This window comes from Cimex lectularius, unplaced genomic scaffold, assembly GCF_000648675.2.
Source record: "Cimex lectularius strain Harlan isolate CLEC.00 unplaced genomic scaffold, Clec_2.1 scaffold277, whole genome shotgun sequence".
Taxonomy (NCBI): domain Eukaryota; kingdom Metazoa; phylum Arthropoda; class Insecta; order Hemiptera; family Cimicidae; genus Cimex; species Cimex lectularius.
Genome location: NW_019394221.1, coordinates 99,088 through 116,403, shown reverse-complemented (window position 1 = coordinate 116,403; position 17,316 = coordinate 99,088). Strand labels below are relative to the sequence as shown.

The 17,316-nt window shown below is 33.3% G+C and overlaps 1 protein-coding gene across 3 annotated transcripts; it reads left to right on the top strand.

The window, feature by feature from the left end:
* The first annotated feature begins 3,154 nt into the window (after positions 1-3,154).
* On the top strand, positions 3,155-15,717 carry LOC106668449 (GMP synthase [glutamine-hydrolyzing]). Of its 3 annotated transcripts, none has more exons than XM_014397241.2 (13): positions 3,155-3,466; positions 12,064-12,246; positions 12,312-12,406; positions 12,472-12,589; positions 12,669-12,822; positions 12,902-13,045; positions 13,115-13,280; positions 13,348-13,715; positions 13,775-13,954; positions 14,020-14,145; positions 14,206-14,436; positions 15,306-15,494; positions 15,562-15,717. In XM_014397241.2, the coding sequence occupies exons 2-13, from the start codon at positions 12,074-12,076 to the stop codon at positions 15,661-15,663; spliced, it is 2,046 nt and encodes a 681-aa protein (XP_014252727.1). In that variant the 5' UTR covers positions 3,155-3,466; positions 12,064-12,073; the 3' UTR covers positions 15,664-15,717. The 3 variants fall into 3 exon arrangements, with proteins under 3 accessions (XP_014252727.1, XP_014252717.1, XP_014252745.1); XM_014397231.2 differs by lacking the exon at positions 3,155-3,466 and adding an exon at positions 3,611-4,103; XM_014397259.2 differs by lacking the exon at positions 3,155-3,466 and adding an exon at positions 3,858-4,071.
* Positions 15,718-17,316: the final 1,599 nt, after the last annotated feature.

Below are 17,316 nucleotides of genomic sequence, written 5' to 3'. Positions count from 1 at the left end.
CTCAATCTCAAAAAAGGTATCAAATTAGAGAAATGTATATCGTTTTATATATGTACATAATATTTAATACATACATATTAATTTAATGCTTCTTTTGTGTAAGTTAACAAATTATAAAGAATAAAAAAAATAAATAAATAAAAAAGTATCAGACCTCACACACTTTAGACTTGAAACACAAATGTGCAAGCCTCAGAGAAATGACCAAACCACAGATGAAGTCACAAGGTGCAAAACAATCAAAGAAGTTCATCAGCACCTCAACCATTAAAATAAATCTCTCTCTCACTCTCTCTCTCTCTCTCTCTCTCTCTCTCTTACTCTCTCTCTCTCTCTCTTACTCTCTCTATCTCTCTCTCTCAGTAGGCAAAAATCAAATGTGCACAATGAAATATTAGAAAATATTTCTATTTGCTGTTATACAAATGGGAAGAGTGTAATTCAGTTGTTGTTCAAGGCCAAAACTTATTAGGTAATTTTTAAATTGGTCGTAAACATTTATTAAAATTGATAAAGAATAACGGCAGGTAAATATAATCAAATAATTTATTTACAATCGGGGTAATTCACCTAATTACGTTTGTTCAATGATTAAAACCCTGTGAGTTTTGTGAGATCGATCATTTTGATGTTGGTTGACTTACAAGTAAGTAAAATTTTAATTTTTGACACGAAATTAATAATAGAAGCATTAACATACTTTTGATGGTGTTTCTTTTGATAAGGTTAAAAAAATAACAATATAAAATATATGTAGATATTTCTCGGGAGTTTTCTCTAATATGAAAATTTGCCTTAAAGATAATTCCATAATGAAACTAAGGTCGTGTACAAGAACTAAAGAAACAAAATACAGTTTTAAATTTGGGTGACTGGACCTTTGAGAACTTCTTGCAAGCATGACATAAATATTTTTTATCTCATTTAGTGTTTTGGCTAGGTTGCGGTAGGAATTTTATTCAGCATTTTAGATTAAATGTTTTTTATTTTTATTTTTAGCAATTGTACAAGTAATGGTATTATTCTATGAAATTCTTTTACTCGATTTGTATGTTTCCTTTATGATATAAATTTGTATACTATCTAACATAATTTCATTTCGAGATAAAAGTTTTTCTCTTGGTAAGGATTTTGCAGAAATGTTGCAAACAGATTTGTATTACAAAAACTTCACTACCCCTTGACATAAAGCGTTCGGAAAATAACCAACTAATGATTCATCATTTGCTTTTGATGAAGCAAAACAAATCTAAGTTTTTCACAAAAATCAAATGTCTGATCTATTCTACTGCCAAATAGAAAAGGCATTGTTGTGAACTATTCAAAAATGAATAGGGATATTTGTAATTTATTCTTATTCTATTAATTTTAATTAAATTAACTAATATATTCTTGCTAGTTGGATAAAACAAAATAGAAAATACATACCAAAAAACAAACAAATGTTAAACCTCATTTTTAAAAATGGATTTACTTAAGAATAATAAACATTTTCATTTTGGATAAAAAACAATGTATTCTATTTAATCATGGAAAGACATCATCTTGAACCAAGCAATATCATTGTGAGAGTGATGAAGAAAGATGAAGTCACTGAGGACACCGCCAAATGGATGTCACCCAGGCAGTTGGAATTTCTCAGAGTGTGGTCTCCCGGGCTTTATCCCAATTTCTGAAAGATCGGAAGTACAAATAGTAGGCCTGGTAGTGGATCTCAACACATTAAGACGCTAAGAGGGGACAGAAATATTGTCACTGCTGCAAATCAGAACCCTTTCCATAGAAAAGTTCGTCGTCCACCAGATCCTAAATGAAGTGCAAGAACACAAAAATTGTAATTGTTTGTGGGAAGTTGGCTGTACATTGTATGCTTATTTGAGATGACCTGCAGCAACAGCCCACCACCAGCAACTCAAGGAGAATATCATGGAGTGAGTGTCTAGAAGAGGACTACTAATTCAAATGCTGCTCTGTTTACTGATGAGTCGCGTTTCTGTCTGAATAGTGATAGCAGGCGCCAAAGAGTACTGAGAAAGTGGATGGATACATTACACCAGTTTGTGCTCTCTTCAGTGCAGTTTGGAGGAGGAGGTGTAATAATCTGGCCTGGGACTGGAGGACGATCTGGACTGCGTATTGTTGAAGGCAACTACCACAGTCTGTCATGTCCAAGAAATTACCGAGAAATGCATCCCTCAAACCAGGGCTTTTATTGGCAGGAATTTTTGATTTCCGGATGACAATGCTAGACCTCATAAAGGCAGAGTTGTTCATCAATGTTTAGGTAAATCCGGGAATTTCCCATCTGCCCCTTCCCCCATTATCACCATACCTCAATCCCATAAAGCATATGTGGGATGCATTGCAGAGAAGGTTTTTCGATCACTATCCGCAGCCAGTTGACCTGCAACAACTGAATGCAGTCTTGCAACATCTATGAAGTGAAATTCCTTATGAAATTAGTGACAACCTTATAAATTGTATGCCTAACAGGTGCATAGAGGATTTTAGCTAATATAGGAAATTATAAACGGTATTAATTGTTTAAACAAATTATTGTGTCCTACAAACAAAATTATGGAATTAAAATGATTTATTTTGTTATTTTTCAAAATCCCTTAATTAAATTTTCCTTCAGTAAAAACATAATAATTGCTAATAAATTTTAATGCAATTTGTAATAAAAATGCCAGGGAAAGTAAATACTACAAAAATGGGAAAAATCCTATATCAACGAACGAGAACAATTTTCAAGTAAATACCCCTATTCATTTCTGAGCAGATTATATGTTAATTTAGTAAGTTTTTGTGACTAACGTGACAAATCCGGCGGCCAGCAAAGCAACGTAGAACTGTTTCTCACAAAACTCAAATAGTAAAGGCGCGCCATCTCAGTAACTTTCCACAGCCTTCTGTTCCAAATGGTTCAAATCGAAGCCAAATCATCCGTCTAAAGTAGCAAGTTTATTCAAAGAAAATTTTTTTTCTTCTGTTTTCTTAAAAAGAAGTCAAAAACTGTCGAGTTATTAAAAGTTTCATTGATGGGGAATTTGTGGTTTATTGTTATTCGAAAACGTCTCTGTTGATCGTAGTTTAAACGTGTTTTTTACGAATTTGATTTTAAAGAAGGTGCTTTTAGCAGAAAAGTAGGAAATCTCTTCTAAATTGAAGGGAAATCTTCGTCAACTGGAAGATGGTCAGGAGGTTAAGTCCTACGTAGAATCCTTATGTTGTATATTGAGTCAGCATGGCAGTACAAATGTAATGAAGGGATTAACTGCGGCACGTCTGACTTAGCCAATTCCCCGATTTAGTTTGTTTTTGTTTGGAATTTTTTTGTAGAAGTGAGAATAAAAAAAGCCTGCGAGAAAGAGGCCCAGTGGAATCGCGTCTCACAGACGAGCCCGACATAAATACAGAAAAACCGACCACCTACCAGCCTAGATCTAACCTTTCCAGGACGAAGGTAAATACTGCATATCTCAACTTTAACACGTCTTTTAAAAAACTAATCTGACGGATTGGAGGTATTCCCAAAAAATGGGAAAAATCCTATATCAACGAACGAGAACAATTTTCAATCATTTCTCATTCAATACATTTCAGAATAAGCACTTTAGCAAAATTTAATAGAAATCTTTTAAGTCTTTTTTATATTTAAAAAGATTAATTTGAACATACCAAATTTTAAGGTATAACTCTCCTTGTTACGTCTAATTTAAATTTCCCATCTCTGCCAGTTTTTACCTCAAGTCGGGGTTTTTTTTGTTATTCCGTCGAAAGTTATCGCGTTTTCCCTCCTCGCGATAAATTTCAAAATCTCTCGCAAAAACTGTGATTAACCGGACAAAAGGTTATCCGTTGTTTTTTTTTTCTTCGACGACTCAGTTATCGACTCTACATTCGGAATAATAAGTTAAATTCGACTCAGTTTTTACGTCCTATTACATACAGAAACGACAAAATTTCCGAGCTTTTCAAACAAAAATCTCTCCGTAGTCCAAAACTGGGAAAAGTTTAGAGAAACAACAAAAAAACAAATTTTGGTTATATAACGTGGTCCACATTTTGGTAAGTCTTTTTCCTATGGATTCCCTGCTGAGGTAATTGCATTAATCATTATTCAGATATTTTAGAGTATTTAACTTTTATAAAATTAAAGGTCTACTTTGCATTATTAAAAAAAACCCTAAAAATAAACCTTTAATTCCTACTCACTAAAAAAAATCATGTTGACAAAAATTTTCCAAACCATGTTTAATTCTGGGTCAAGTGGTTTAAAGAAACATTTGTTAATATCTTAAAACACTTAAATATACCGTCAAATCATACAGTATGGTAGCCCCATTGATCCTGAACCCTTCAAAAATGATTTTTTCTATGGAAGGACACTGGCGCACCAAAGCTCAATTCACACGCGTGTTGTGATCTCCTGAAAATGTATCCAGGAAGCTGTATAGAGCTGTAGTTCTCAGGGGGGACTCTTTGAGTTGCTGGTATCCACCACAATAAAACTAAATAAATGCATAAAAACCATACATACATAGTATACCAATACAAGTCTGGACACCCTAAGCACTCCGCCATTGCGGTCCCCTTCTATGATCATGTTCTACATTAACGACAGACTAACCGAGACTGAACGACTCAAAGCAATGCAAAGTAAAATGCCTATCTTATAATAATAATAATAATAACGCTTTATTGAACTTGAACTAGAAAGGAAAAAAGAAAATTCTGATTTAAAACATTTAAGGACATGGATCTTAGATCCGTCTGCCAGAGGTCATTGGTTAAACAATCAGAAACGAAAAAATACACAATAAAGTAAGATAAAAGGTATACCCTAGGCAATAAATTGAAAAAAGGAGAAATAACAACTGTTAAAATGTGAAAGAGAGAATAGAAAAACAAGTTATACAATACAAATCAAAAATTAAACTTCTTAATAAATATCTGTAGTTTCATGCATGCCTAGCGTAACAAATTAAGGGCCAGGAATTTGAGCCACTCAAAAACCGTAACAGGTCAACTCTGGGGAGAATGAAACATCCGAGATGCAATAACCGAATCTCTCCCAGAGATGAGCACTCCGCCAAGAAGTGGAATATAGTTTCAATAGAGCGCAAATTACACAAAGAACAGATTCCCAATTCCCCTCTGATCCAAACAGCCGAGTAAGTGCAAAACCTCTCTTCTTAGCTTAAATAGCCATCGCAACTCATTGAGACAGAGACCGTCAAAATTATCTTCATGTAGGTCTAACAATGCAGGAGAAATTTGTACCTCCCTGTAAAGTGAGAGATGTGTAGATGCCTGGACACGTGACCGTCATTCTTTGTGATGTCGAAAAAGGAGAGGTCCGAAGCGTTCTATCGTACCAGTGTGAAAAGCTAAGAAAATAAAAACAAACGAAAAACAAAAGCTATAAAAAAATGCCTATCTTGTCTGACTTTGTTTGACAACAGAACCTTTGCGTATGATCTCAAACTGTGAAGTCAAAACAAAAAGTCAGACTGGCCTGTCTTAAGTTAACTTTTCCAATTAAAATAAAGCTACTAGAAGCAGAGAAAGAAGCCTTTGGCTAATTATAAATACAGGGACCATGGTAGCCAAGTGGTTATGACTATCAGGTAGTAGATAGATAGGGTTTGATTCGCATCGTTGGTTCTGGACGTTTTTTCTGACACTTAGGGGATAAAAGAGGCGGCCACCTCTAAGCAAAGGTGACCAGTAGCCGAAATTAAACCTGACACGACACCTATCAATAGAAGGTTTGGGGCGCAATCGGATCTCTGACCCTGAATTTGGTCCTAACCCCCTTCAAAAATGAGTTTCTTTGATGGAAGGACACTGGCACCAAGTGGCTCAATTCACACACGTGTTGCGAGCTCCTGAAAATGGAGCCAGGAAGCTGTGTAGAGCTGTAGTTCTCAGGGGAACTCGTTAACTTCGTGGTGTACACCGTATTAAAAGTAGTATACCAATTAATTTTTTTGACAGTGGCAAATACGAATCGGGAGACCCTAAACATTCGGCCATTGCAGTCCCTTTCTATAATCATGTTATACAATAATGACAGACAAACCGACACTGAACGACTCAAAGCAATGCGAAGTAAAATGCCAGCACACCAAGTGGCTCAATTCACACACGTGTTGCGTGCTGTCGAAAATGGAGCTAGGTAGAATTAAAGTAAGCTGTATAGAGTTGTAGTGCTCAGGGAGAACTCCTCCAATTCCTGGTATCCACCACAATAAAAATAAATAAATATATAATAGTTATACATATGTATATGAGATAACATGGAGACCAAACTGGGGAGTTGAACTCAAGAAAAGAGCAAATAATTGAAAAGTATAGTTTTTTTTACAATTTATATTGTAACCCTTGGAGTTTCTTTTTAAGAATCCTAACAGTTTTACGGCCTTATTTACAATTGCATCTATATGATCTGTAAAAGATAGAATTGTGACAAAGGTGACTCCTAAATCTTTTATTGATTTTTGCTCATTTAAATTTTACCTACCTATTGATTCCATTCTGTCCATTTGATTTTTGTGTTCAGGATTTTGTAATTAATGTTAAGTATATCAATCTAATGTTTGTTTACATAATGTAGTGCTGGACAGACTGGCCTGTCTTCAGCTAACTTTGCCAATTAAAATAATCATGCTACTAGAAGTAGAGAAAGAATGACAGCCCCTGGCTAATTGTAAATACAGGGACCATGGTAGCCGAGTGGTTAAGACTCTCTCCTAGTAGATCTCCGGGTCGTGGGTTCAATTCGCATCTTTGCCTCTGGACTTTTTTTTCTGTCACTCAAGGGGACCAGTAGCTGAAATGAAAACTGACATGACACTTATAAAAAGAAGGTTTGGGGCGCAATCAGATCTGTGGCCCTGAATTTGGACCCAAGCTCCATCAAAAATGAGTTTCTTCGATGGAAGAATACCAGCACAGCAAGGGGAATGAGTACAATACGCTGCATAGAGCTATAGTGCTCCGGGGAACTCCTCCAGTTCCTGGTATCCACCACAATAAAATTAAATACATAAAAATCATACCTACGTAATGTACTAATTAATTATTATTTTTATCTAAGGTTTTTTGTTGAGACGAAAAATTAGTGTCACGAGCAGGATTCAAACCCACAACCTTCGGCTCAATATCGTGACTTAGATCCCCTTGGACACCAACTCCTCATTTCAACCTACAACATTTTGAATTTTCCCTCTTTTTACATATTTTTCTACACTAATTTTTTAACTCAACTAAAAATCTTAGATAAAAAAAATGATAATTAATATGGCCGATTATGGCGGTAGCCGAGTGGTTAGCATGAAAGACTCACGCCGTGGTCGTGGGTTCGATTCCCACCGTCGCCTCTGGCACTTTTTTCCCGATAACCCCCAATTTGAACAACATATATAAGAATTCGTCATGGCTAATATGCAAAGATCATAAGGCAAAAAAAAAAAATATGGCCGATTATGACCAAAAGGATATGTATTACACTTAATTGAGTTTAATTAACTGCAAACTTTGTCCTTTTTACTTCAGATTCCATCTTGAAATTTACTTTCGAGTCTGATACTTACATCTATGCTTCAAAATAAAAACTTTTGTTTTCAGTAATCTTTGTTAATAGTTTTTTAATATTATTTATTCATTCTTTGTTTATTTTTGTAATTATTACTTTTTCTCGATGTTCGCTGTGGACCACAGTTTGGGAAACCCCATCCACCACCTAATTGGCACTGGTTAAGTTATAAAACTTTAATTTACTACATATACTATAAACATGTAATTTTAAATACTTGAATGCGAGAGAAGGGGGGGGGTCCACCCTGGATTTTGTTCTGTGAAAGTGGTCCGCTGGCTAAAATGTTTGGGAAGCCCTGCACTGTAAACAACCATTGATAACAAGATTGATATACTTAACTTTATTAAGTTTGCCCCAAGTATTCAGAAATGTTTATAGACAGTAATTGGTAAAGATTTAATTTTGCTTTTGGTATTATGAAAAGAATACGTTTCGTCAGAGATAAAGTCGGCATTTAATGACATTTAAATATGTTGTGAACTAACATATGAAAAACTGTTATTCACTCTGAGAATAGGTCTATAAGTTGGGCTTCGCTTCAACTTTCTTTGATTTTCTGGATGACAAGCCACTCTGCTTATTAGTACTAACAGGGTATTTTGTTTTGGTTTTGTCTTTTATTATTATTACGCTCTTTGCAGACGACTTAAAATTTTTAAACCAGTAAAATCTTTAGAGGACTGAATGTTTCAGCAAGAGCTCTCAAATCTAGTCAGTTGGTGTGATATGAATGATATGTCCCTAAATATCGATAAATGTAATGTAGCGTTATCTTATAAAATCGTATCTCATTAGTTTTAAGTACAAAATATCTAATACTGAATTATTGGCTTTAAATAATATTAAGGACCTTGGTATAATTTTTGATTCTAGCCTCTCTTTTGTTTTACATATTAATTATAATAATAGATTAATAAAAGTTAGTTATAATAAAATTGCTTGGCTTCTTAAAGAAATATACAGTGGAATTTAGGAAATTTCATTGTATGAGTGCTTTACTTAACTTTAATAAGGACTATTCTGGAAATAACTCAGCAATTTGGTTACCTTATTATGTAAAACATGTTCAGAGAATAGAATGTGTGCAAAACAGATTCCTCGGATATGGGGAGTTCATTTTTTAAATATTTTTTTAAATCTGTTTCTTATAAAGACCTTAGGTTGATGAACATATGTAGTCTACAAAAGCGTATAACAGTTGGCGATTTACAGTTTTAGATTGTTAAATAACCTACTTTGTTGTCCGGAACTTTTAAAAAGAATTAAATTGAATATATCTGATAAAAGAACAAGATATATAAAGTTGTTTTATGTTCCTATTAGCAAAACAAACTACATGGTCAACTCTCCGATGCATAGAATATAATGTTCAGTTGGATCTATTTCATTATTCGTTGTGCTCTTTGAAAAATTGTATAATGTACTTAAATTATTATTCGTACTTTCACTGCGAAGGACTGTCATTGTGCTGACCTTAGGTTCTATACATCAGGGAGTTAACCCACCCTGTTAGGTGGCTGGGTCGCTAATATCTCCCTTAAGCCAAATGCCCAGGAGATCGTCGTTTCCCTACCAATGGGGTTAGGCCTAATACTTACTACTTAAATTGGATAGATCAGTCGCACAAATAAATACATTCATACATTGTACTCATTGTGATTAGGCTATGGAGTAATGGATATTCCTCTATCGATCTATATACACTATTAATAATCTAACCTAAATTAGGGTCAATGAGGTACTTTTATAAATATTCTGTCATCGACCTTAAACACACACAGTGCTGGAGGGGCGTTGGTGACACTACAGTTTGCTAACACTCCTCACCACTCACACTAATAAATATACACATTCAAACAAAACACGTACTGACACAAACATATAGAATATAACTTTACATGATGATACATGGTTAACCATAAAAGGTTTCCATCTTGACTCTTTCCTGAGATATTAACATTTTTGTCTAAAATCAGGTTTTTTTTTTGGTTTTTTTAATATAAAATGTATCTTGTATAAAATAGTAATTTCTCAACTTTACTGGTTATTATTCAAAATGTTGAAAAATCCCAAGTTACCCGTGGTTGAAATATTTTATTTATTTTGTCTATTACATAGACGTTCGGGCTTACAGCCCATCATCAGAACCTAAACATGGAAAACCTCATGGTACAATTGCCATCCAAAGATACACAACATAAGTAATTTTCCATTTTAGTCCAGGTATATTTATTTTTGTAAAATACTTGTTGTGTATCTTTGGATGGCAATTGTACCATGAGGTTTTCCGTGATTAGGTGCTGATGATGGGCCATAAGCCCTAAACAGACATGTGATAGACAAAATAAATAAAATATTTCAACCACGGATAACTTGTGATTTTTCGACCTTTTGGATAATAATTGCTACAAACCGTGAATTTTAAGAAAAAGATGACTGGTATTAAAATATAAGTCTGACTGTTATTTCGCAAACTACATTAAATTTTCCACAAGACCATTTTTGTTGAAAAATTCTCACTTCCGAATACACAGTAGCAATGCTCAATGAATAACCAACGGCAAAACACATGTATTTTTGGAAATACGCAATTGTGGCTCATGCAATGACTTTTCCATAAAATTTTTGTGGGATTTCACGAAAATTGCCTTATTTTATAAGTATTCCAAGGACATACTCACTTTTATGTTTTTAGAACTTTTCTTAGTGAAATATCCTTTGCAATGTTAAAAAATGTGATATTAAACCTAAGGAAAGCAGCAACCCAAGAACAGCATACTGTCATATTTTGAATAAAAACAATTATTAGTTGATAACAAAAATCAGATCCATTCTTCTTATAAAGTATATATAATTAATAAAGAAAATGAAACCATTAAATTTGCATTTTTTTACAGATTGATCTGATTTTAGTCTAAAATCATAAATATTTTAATATCGCAGGAAAGAGTCAAGATAGAAACCTTGTTCTGGTGACACTGAACGTTTTATTTAGAGAATCCACCATGACAGTATTGACAGTTAACCCTGTAACACACTGTATACAGTAAAAGTCCTCTAAAAAATGTAAAAGGGCCAGAAACCAACTGCTGTGCTCAAAAACCATTCTTATATCCAGTGGCATGCTTACACTCTCAATGTATGGAGCTAAAGCATAAAATGCATAAGGGGGCTCCTGTATGGGTTTTGGCCTAAAAACAGGTGCTGCTTCTCTGAGGGCCGTCTACCAGTTATTATTATTATTTTTAATTTTAGAAGAAGAAGAAATTAATAAGTTCAACCAATTATATAGTTATATATAAAATAATAAATAAAGATATCATAGGGAAAAGTTTTCACAATTATAAATCAACTTCCCAATTTTAACTTATGGTCTAGAATGATTTACCTGCGCTCACTCACATATCTTGAAGCAAACAGGGTTTGAGCTTGACTTTCAACTTTTATCACAGGTTGAAGCGAAAGGTGCCATTTACCCGAACTAGGTTAGCAGGGAACTTTTTAAATTTGGTTGTAATAAATTCTTTGATGGCGGGGAAGTTTAGTTGTCAGTAAAATTGAGAGTTTCTCACGTTCCTTGGGGCATATATTCCAAGCATTTTGTTTTGCACTGCTCGGACTCTATTTATTTTCGTGTTTGCTGCAGCTCTCCATACCTCACTCCCATATAAATCCCAATTTTAATTGGGGTATGTATTATCACCTGGAATATCAATGTGCAGAATTTTGTGTTCACCTTGCTCTTTCTATTTAGCAATAAGTAAAGTTTCAGTAATCTAGCATATCCTTCAACTACTTCTTTCTTTATGTTTGTCTCAGGTAAGTCTCCTATCCAAATGGATATTGTGTCCAAGGGAGAGTTCTGTTTTATCCAAGTCTGGAGGTATGGTAGTACCATACTAACAGCTGAAGCATGAGTAAGAACCTTTCATTCTGCATATTAAAAGATCCCATATAATTAGCTGTGCTTTCTTTTGTGTGATTGTTTTTCTAGTTATATATGTCTATATTAGCCAAGAATTGTGTGTCACTCTTTTTCCGCCACCAAGAAGCAGGATTCTTTTAGATGGCAAAATCGGTAGAAAAACGTGATGATTCAGCATGTTTTATTCTTTGAAATAATAAGAATTGGGCATTGGTCTTTTGAGGCATAGTCAGTGGTCAGCATACTTGCACAATGTTTCTTTTCTTTAGAATAAACAATCAGCTATGTTGATATGGGGTAAAACAAGATATAGTGTACTTTTAAATATGGTGTTTTTATTATTGGAACCATAGTCGTATGTAGTTTCATGTGATCATCCTGGTTTCACCTGAAAACAGGCAAAACAAGCGAGAATAATCATATTAGAATGATGGGTGATTTTTCTTATAGTAGCTTCATAGTAGGTCCATCAAATCACAAAAATACCTCACAATTGAAATCTTTTATGCAATTTTTGTTTTTCTCACTTTAGGAATTTGGTTATGGAAGACAAGCATAGAGTGAATGGATCCGGTGTTTGGGATAGAGTAGCAATACTTGATGCTGGCGCCCAATATGGTAAATTAATCGACAGAACGGTTCGGGAATTATGCGTAGAAACAGAGATATTGCCGCTGGATATCCCGGCGTTCAACCTAAAAGAAAAAGGCTACAAGTGAGTTATACAAAAGAGTCTCTTTTCTTTGAACTTTTTCAATTTATATTTTTTATTTTCCACAGAGCGATAATTATTTCTGGTGGACCAAATTCTGTTTATGCAGAAGATGCTCCTAGGTATGACGCGGATATATTTAGGATAGGGATACCCGTTTTAGGTATGCATTTTATTTAAAGGTTTGTTTTGTTTTTAATTTATTTAATATGAATTTTAATCTTTTAGGAATATGTTATGGCATGCAAATGATGAACAAGGAATTTGGGGGACAAGTAGTTAGGAAGGATGTAAGGGAAGATGGGCAGTTTACTATTGATATTGATACCAAATGTATTTTATTCAAGTGAGTACTAATTTTATAAATTACTAAAAAACTTTCTTTCTGTATTACGTTTATTTGATTTATTTATTTTTTTCTTCAGGGGTTTAGAAAAAAGTCAGAATGTGCTTTTGACTCATGGTGATAGTATTGATAAAGTTGCAGAAAGTTTTAAAATTGTTGCACAATCTGGCAGTATCGTCGCTGGAATCGCCAATGACAAATTGAGGCTGTTCGGTCTGCAGTTTCATCCCGAGGTAAAAATACAAAAACAAACATTTGTTTTTTGTAGTGGCTTTTGCTTAATAGATTTTGTTTAAAAAAATATAATCCCAGGTTGACTTGACTCAAAATGGAAAATCGATGCTACATTCTTTCTTATTTGAAGTGTCCGGTTTGGCCGGCAATTACACACTTCAGAGCCGAGAACTTGAATGTATTAAATATATTCAAGAGGTTGTAGGAAAAAGTAAAGTTTTGGTAAGCGATATTGTAAAATTTATTCAATAATAGATAACGTTAATTTTTATTTTTTAAATTTTTTTTTAGCTTCTTGTCAGCGGTGGTGTAGATTCAACAGTCTGTGCAGCACTGTTGCATAAAGCACTTGATAAAGAGCAGGTTCTGGCTGTACATATTGATAATGGTTTTATGAGAAAAGGAGAAAGTGCCAAAGTCGAACAATCGCTTCGCAAACTTGGAATTGATTTGAAAGGTTTGCAATAATTAATTATTATAAATTGTATTTGTATATATTATTCTAAATTAGAATACCATTTCAGTTGTAAATGCTTCAAAACAGTTCCTACATGGCACTACTACATTGCCGGCTGATAAAAACGATCCGACTTCGCGATCTTCTGTAACTAAAATGCTCTGCATGACTTCAAGTCCTGAAGAGAAGAGGAAGATCATCGGCGACATTTTCGTCGAAGTGGCGAACGATATTATCGCAGAGTTCAAGTTGAACATTGATGATGTTTACTTGGCGCAAGGCACTCTGAGACCCGATTTAATCGAATCTGCTTCAAGCCTTGTCAGTGGTAAAGCACAGACAATAAAGACTCACCATAACGACTCCCATTTAATAAGAAATTTAAGGGAACGAGGAAGGGTTGTCGAGCCATTAAAAGACTTTCATAAAGATGAGGTAAATATTTTAATAAATAATAATAATAATATTTAATTAATTTAAAAAAATCAAAACAGGTGAGAATTCTTGGTCAAGAACTTGGCCTTCCTGGTGATATTATCATGAGACATCCTTTCCCTGGGCCAGGTCTAGCAATTAGGGTCTTATGTGGTGAAGAACCATATCAAGAAAGGGATTTCTCTGAGACACAAGTTCTCGTCAAAATTATTGTCGATTATGACCAAATGGTCCAAAAGGTAATTATTAAACTTCTCGAATGTTTGTTTTTGTTTAAAAAAAAATTATTTCTCGTATATTTTAGAAACATGCTCTTCTGAACCGTGTCGAGAATGCGACAAGCGATGATGAAAGAATACAGCTGAGGGAGGTATCTCGAAAACAACATTTAGCCGCAACCGTACTTCCGATCAGGAGCGTCGGAGTCCAGGTAAAGATATCACCATCAAATTTCATAATTACTTAATAAACTTTTTTTTTTACTTTTCAGGGTGATACTAGGAGTTACAGCTATGTTGTCGGCATTTCTTGTGAGAAAGAACCCGACTGGCAGGATTTAATCACTTTGTCCAAACTCATCCCTAGGGTCTGTCATAACGTAAATAGAGTGTGTTATATAGCAGGCGGTCTGGTCAAAGACCCGGTTATTGATATTACACCGACTTACCTTACTACACTTGTCCTCGCTACAATTCGACAAGCTGACCACTTAGCCACTCAGGTAATATGAAAACTATTGATTTATAATATAAACAGGTTTTCTATAATTATTCGAAGATCGTGAGATGCAGTCTGGCATGACGTAGGTTTTAGAATAACATTTTCTTTATCGTGCCAACGCTTGGATCTTTATTGACATCATCTTCAGAGCCTGGGATTTATAAACATTGTTTAAATTTTACAAATACGTGTAGGATGTGAAAAACAAATGAATTTATATAATGCTAAAAAATTTCAGATTAAAAAAAATTACACAAAAAAAAGAATGAATTTATACAATGCTAGAAAATTTAAAAAAATGAATTTATACAATGCTAGAAAATTTTAGATTCAATCAAAGTATTTTTACTCACTCAAAGTGTTTGTTTTTTGTGTAGATGTGTCATTCACAATATCTCACTGGCACTCTCAACACGACACACAAGAATGACACATCTACACAGAAAACAAACACTTTCAGTTAGTACAAATACTTTGATTGAATTTAAAATTTTCTAGCATTGTATAAATTCATTTTATTTTTTTTATCTAAAATTTCTCAGGGGGGGGGGTAGAAATCCATTTTTCTATGACTGGGAGAAAAGAGTAATGGCTTGTCATTCGGGCTTGGGTAGGCTTTCAGGATTATTATAGACAGGAATTATTAGCGAATACTAAACACCACATTTACACACACACACACACACACGTTATTAATAAATAACTTCACACACACACACACACACGTTATTAATAAATTCTGAAAATCCATCATCAGTAATTGAGAAAAAATTATTTTCAAACAAAAAATTTGACATAAAAATTTGGCCAAATGTATTTTTTTTAATTTATTTATTTATTATTATTACATTTTTATTTTTTTTTTTATAGATATTGTACAATAGTGATTACATGTGCAAAATATCACAAATGCCAGTTATCCTTCTGCCGTTACACTTTGACAGGGATGCTGCCCTAAGGGCACCATCCTGTCAGAGATCGATCGTTTTACGTCCATTCATCACAAGAGATTTTATGACAGGGGTCCCAGCCATCCCTGGGGTTCATTTGCCTGTTGATGTAAGTATACAATAAGCCGATATAATTTTTGCAAGTGCATTATAAATTTACTGTCTGGGTGTTCTAGATTGTTCAAAAGATGATGTCAGAGTTAGCAGCGATTCCAGGCATTTCCCGGGTTCTATACGACTTGACGGCAAAGCCTCCTGGGACGACAGAATGGGAGTGATTGATCATTAGCACAATGTGTTGTATATAATTTGTGATTAAATTTTTAAATAAGCGATTTCTTATAAAGCTGTTGGAGCTACAGTACATACTCTTAAATTATATTTTGTAAATTAACAATGAACATTTTATTTGGAATAGCACTGCGATATCTACTACTTTCTTTTTACGGAATTATTATAGTAATGTTTAGTCATTTTTCCCCCAGAATTTTGAATTTTATTATTTATGGGAAGAAATAGTGGGCAGAATTAATTCATTACATATATTTTTCATTAATTAAAATATTATTAAAACAATATAAATAAAATCAGCCAATTTCTTTTTCTTCAAATTATTGAAATAACAAATTTAATAAATTATTGTTTTGATTATTATTCCCCCCTTTTTTTTTACAAATTTCATTGTAACTTGTATTTTGTTGCACTTTTTTTATTTAACACAAATGATACTTTTTTCTGATTTTCAGTCTAAAGAACTGCCCGTTTTTTGTTTTGTTTTTCATTACAATTATTTAAAAATTATTTATATATACTATAAACATATTTTATTATATTTATAAAAGTCAGCTATTCTTTTTTTCTTTTGTTATAGGTTATAGTTTTAAGAGAAAAAAATCATTTCAACTGTAAACTTAACAAATTTGTCATCTTTGTCTAGCTAAACTATGATATGGTCTGAGCTCATATTTTTGTTGATTTTTGGAATTATGTTGTGATAGTTAAAAATTGATTATTACAAAACTTGACTAATGTTTAACTTTAATTATTCCCCTTTTTTAACATGAACTTGGGTAATCAGATGAACTTCAACCACTGCAAAAAATTATCAAAAACAACCAAAAGATTATACTTCTTGGAAAAAAAAAGATAATTAAAATAACTCATGATTCAAGAGAGCCTTAACCTTATGGCAATCCTTGCGTATTCATGGTAAAGGAAGAAACACAAAACATCTGCATTGAAAACTTTTATTTCAACTACATTCGAACATTATAAAGTTAATAAGTTTATTAAGTAACCCAAAAACTAAATAACAACCTTTAAAATCATTTTTACACCGCTAAATACATTTTGTGTGAAAATATCAAAAACTCCATCTGTAACGATACAGTAGCTACAAACTGATTACTTGGCACTTGGACTTACAATTATCAACAATTTTCTTTTTAAAGTTGTTCAAATTAAAAAATATTTTTCGTTAATGTTTTATTTAGATTTTATTAAAAATTAGTACCCAGTTTTATTTGAAAGACAACTAACATTGGAAGGAAAAGATGAACACAAAAGAACAAACTATATTTTGGAATCTACAATTGGAAACTAACAAAATTTGAAGTTTTACATATAATATATAAAGTGAATTAATATTTATTTAAGCTCATACTGTCATAAAGATAGAATAAAAATATAATTATAAATTTTTTGAAGTTAAGAGTGGTCAAAGTTCAGACAAATAGACGTGGTTTATACAACAGCTTGTAGTTTAAGAGGGCTTTTTCATTTTCCTAAAGTTTTTATTTTTGATATTGAAATGCACAAACAATTTGAAGAAAGCCAGGCAAAAATGGGATAAATAGCTGGCTACAAGTTACCGAATAAATCAGATGAAAATGACAATTGTCCGTATAATGCATATGAACAGGGACTGAACA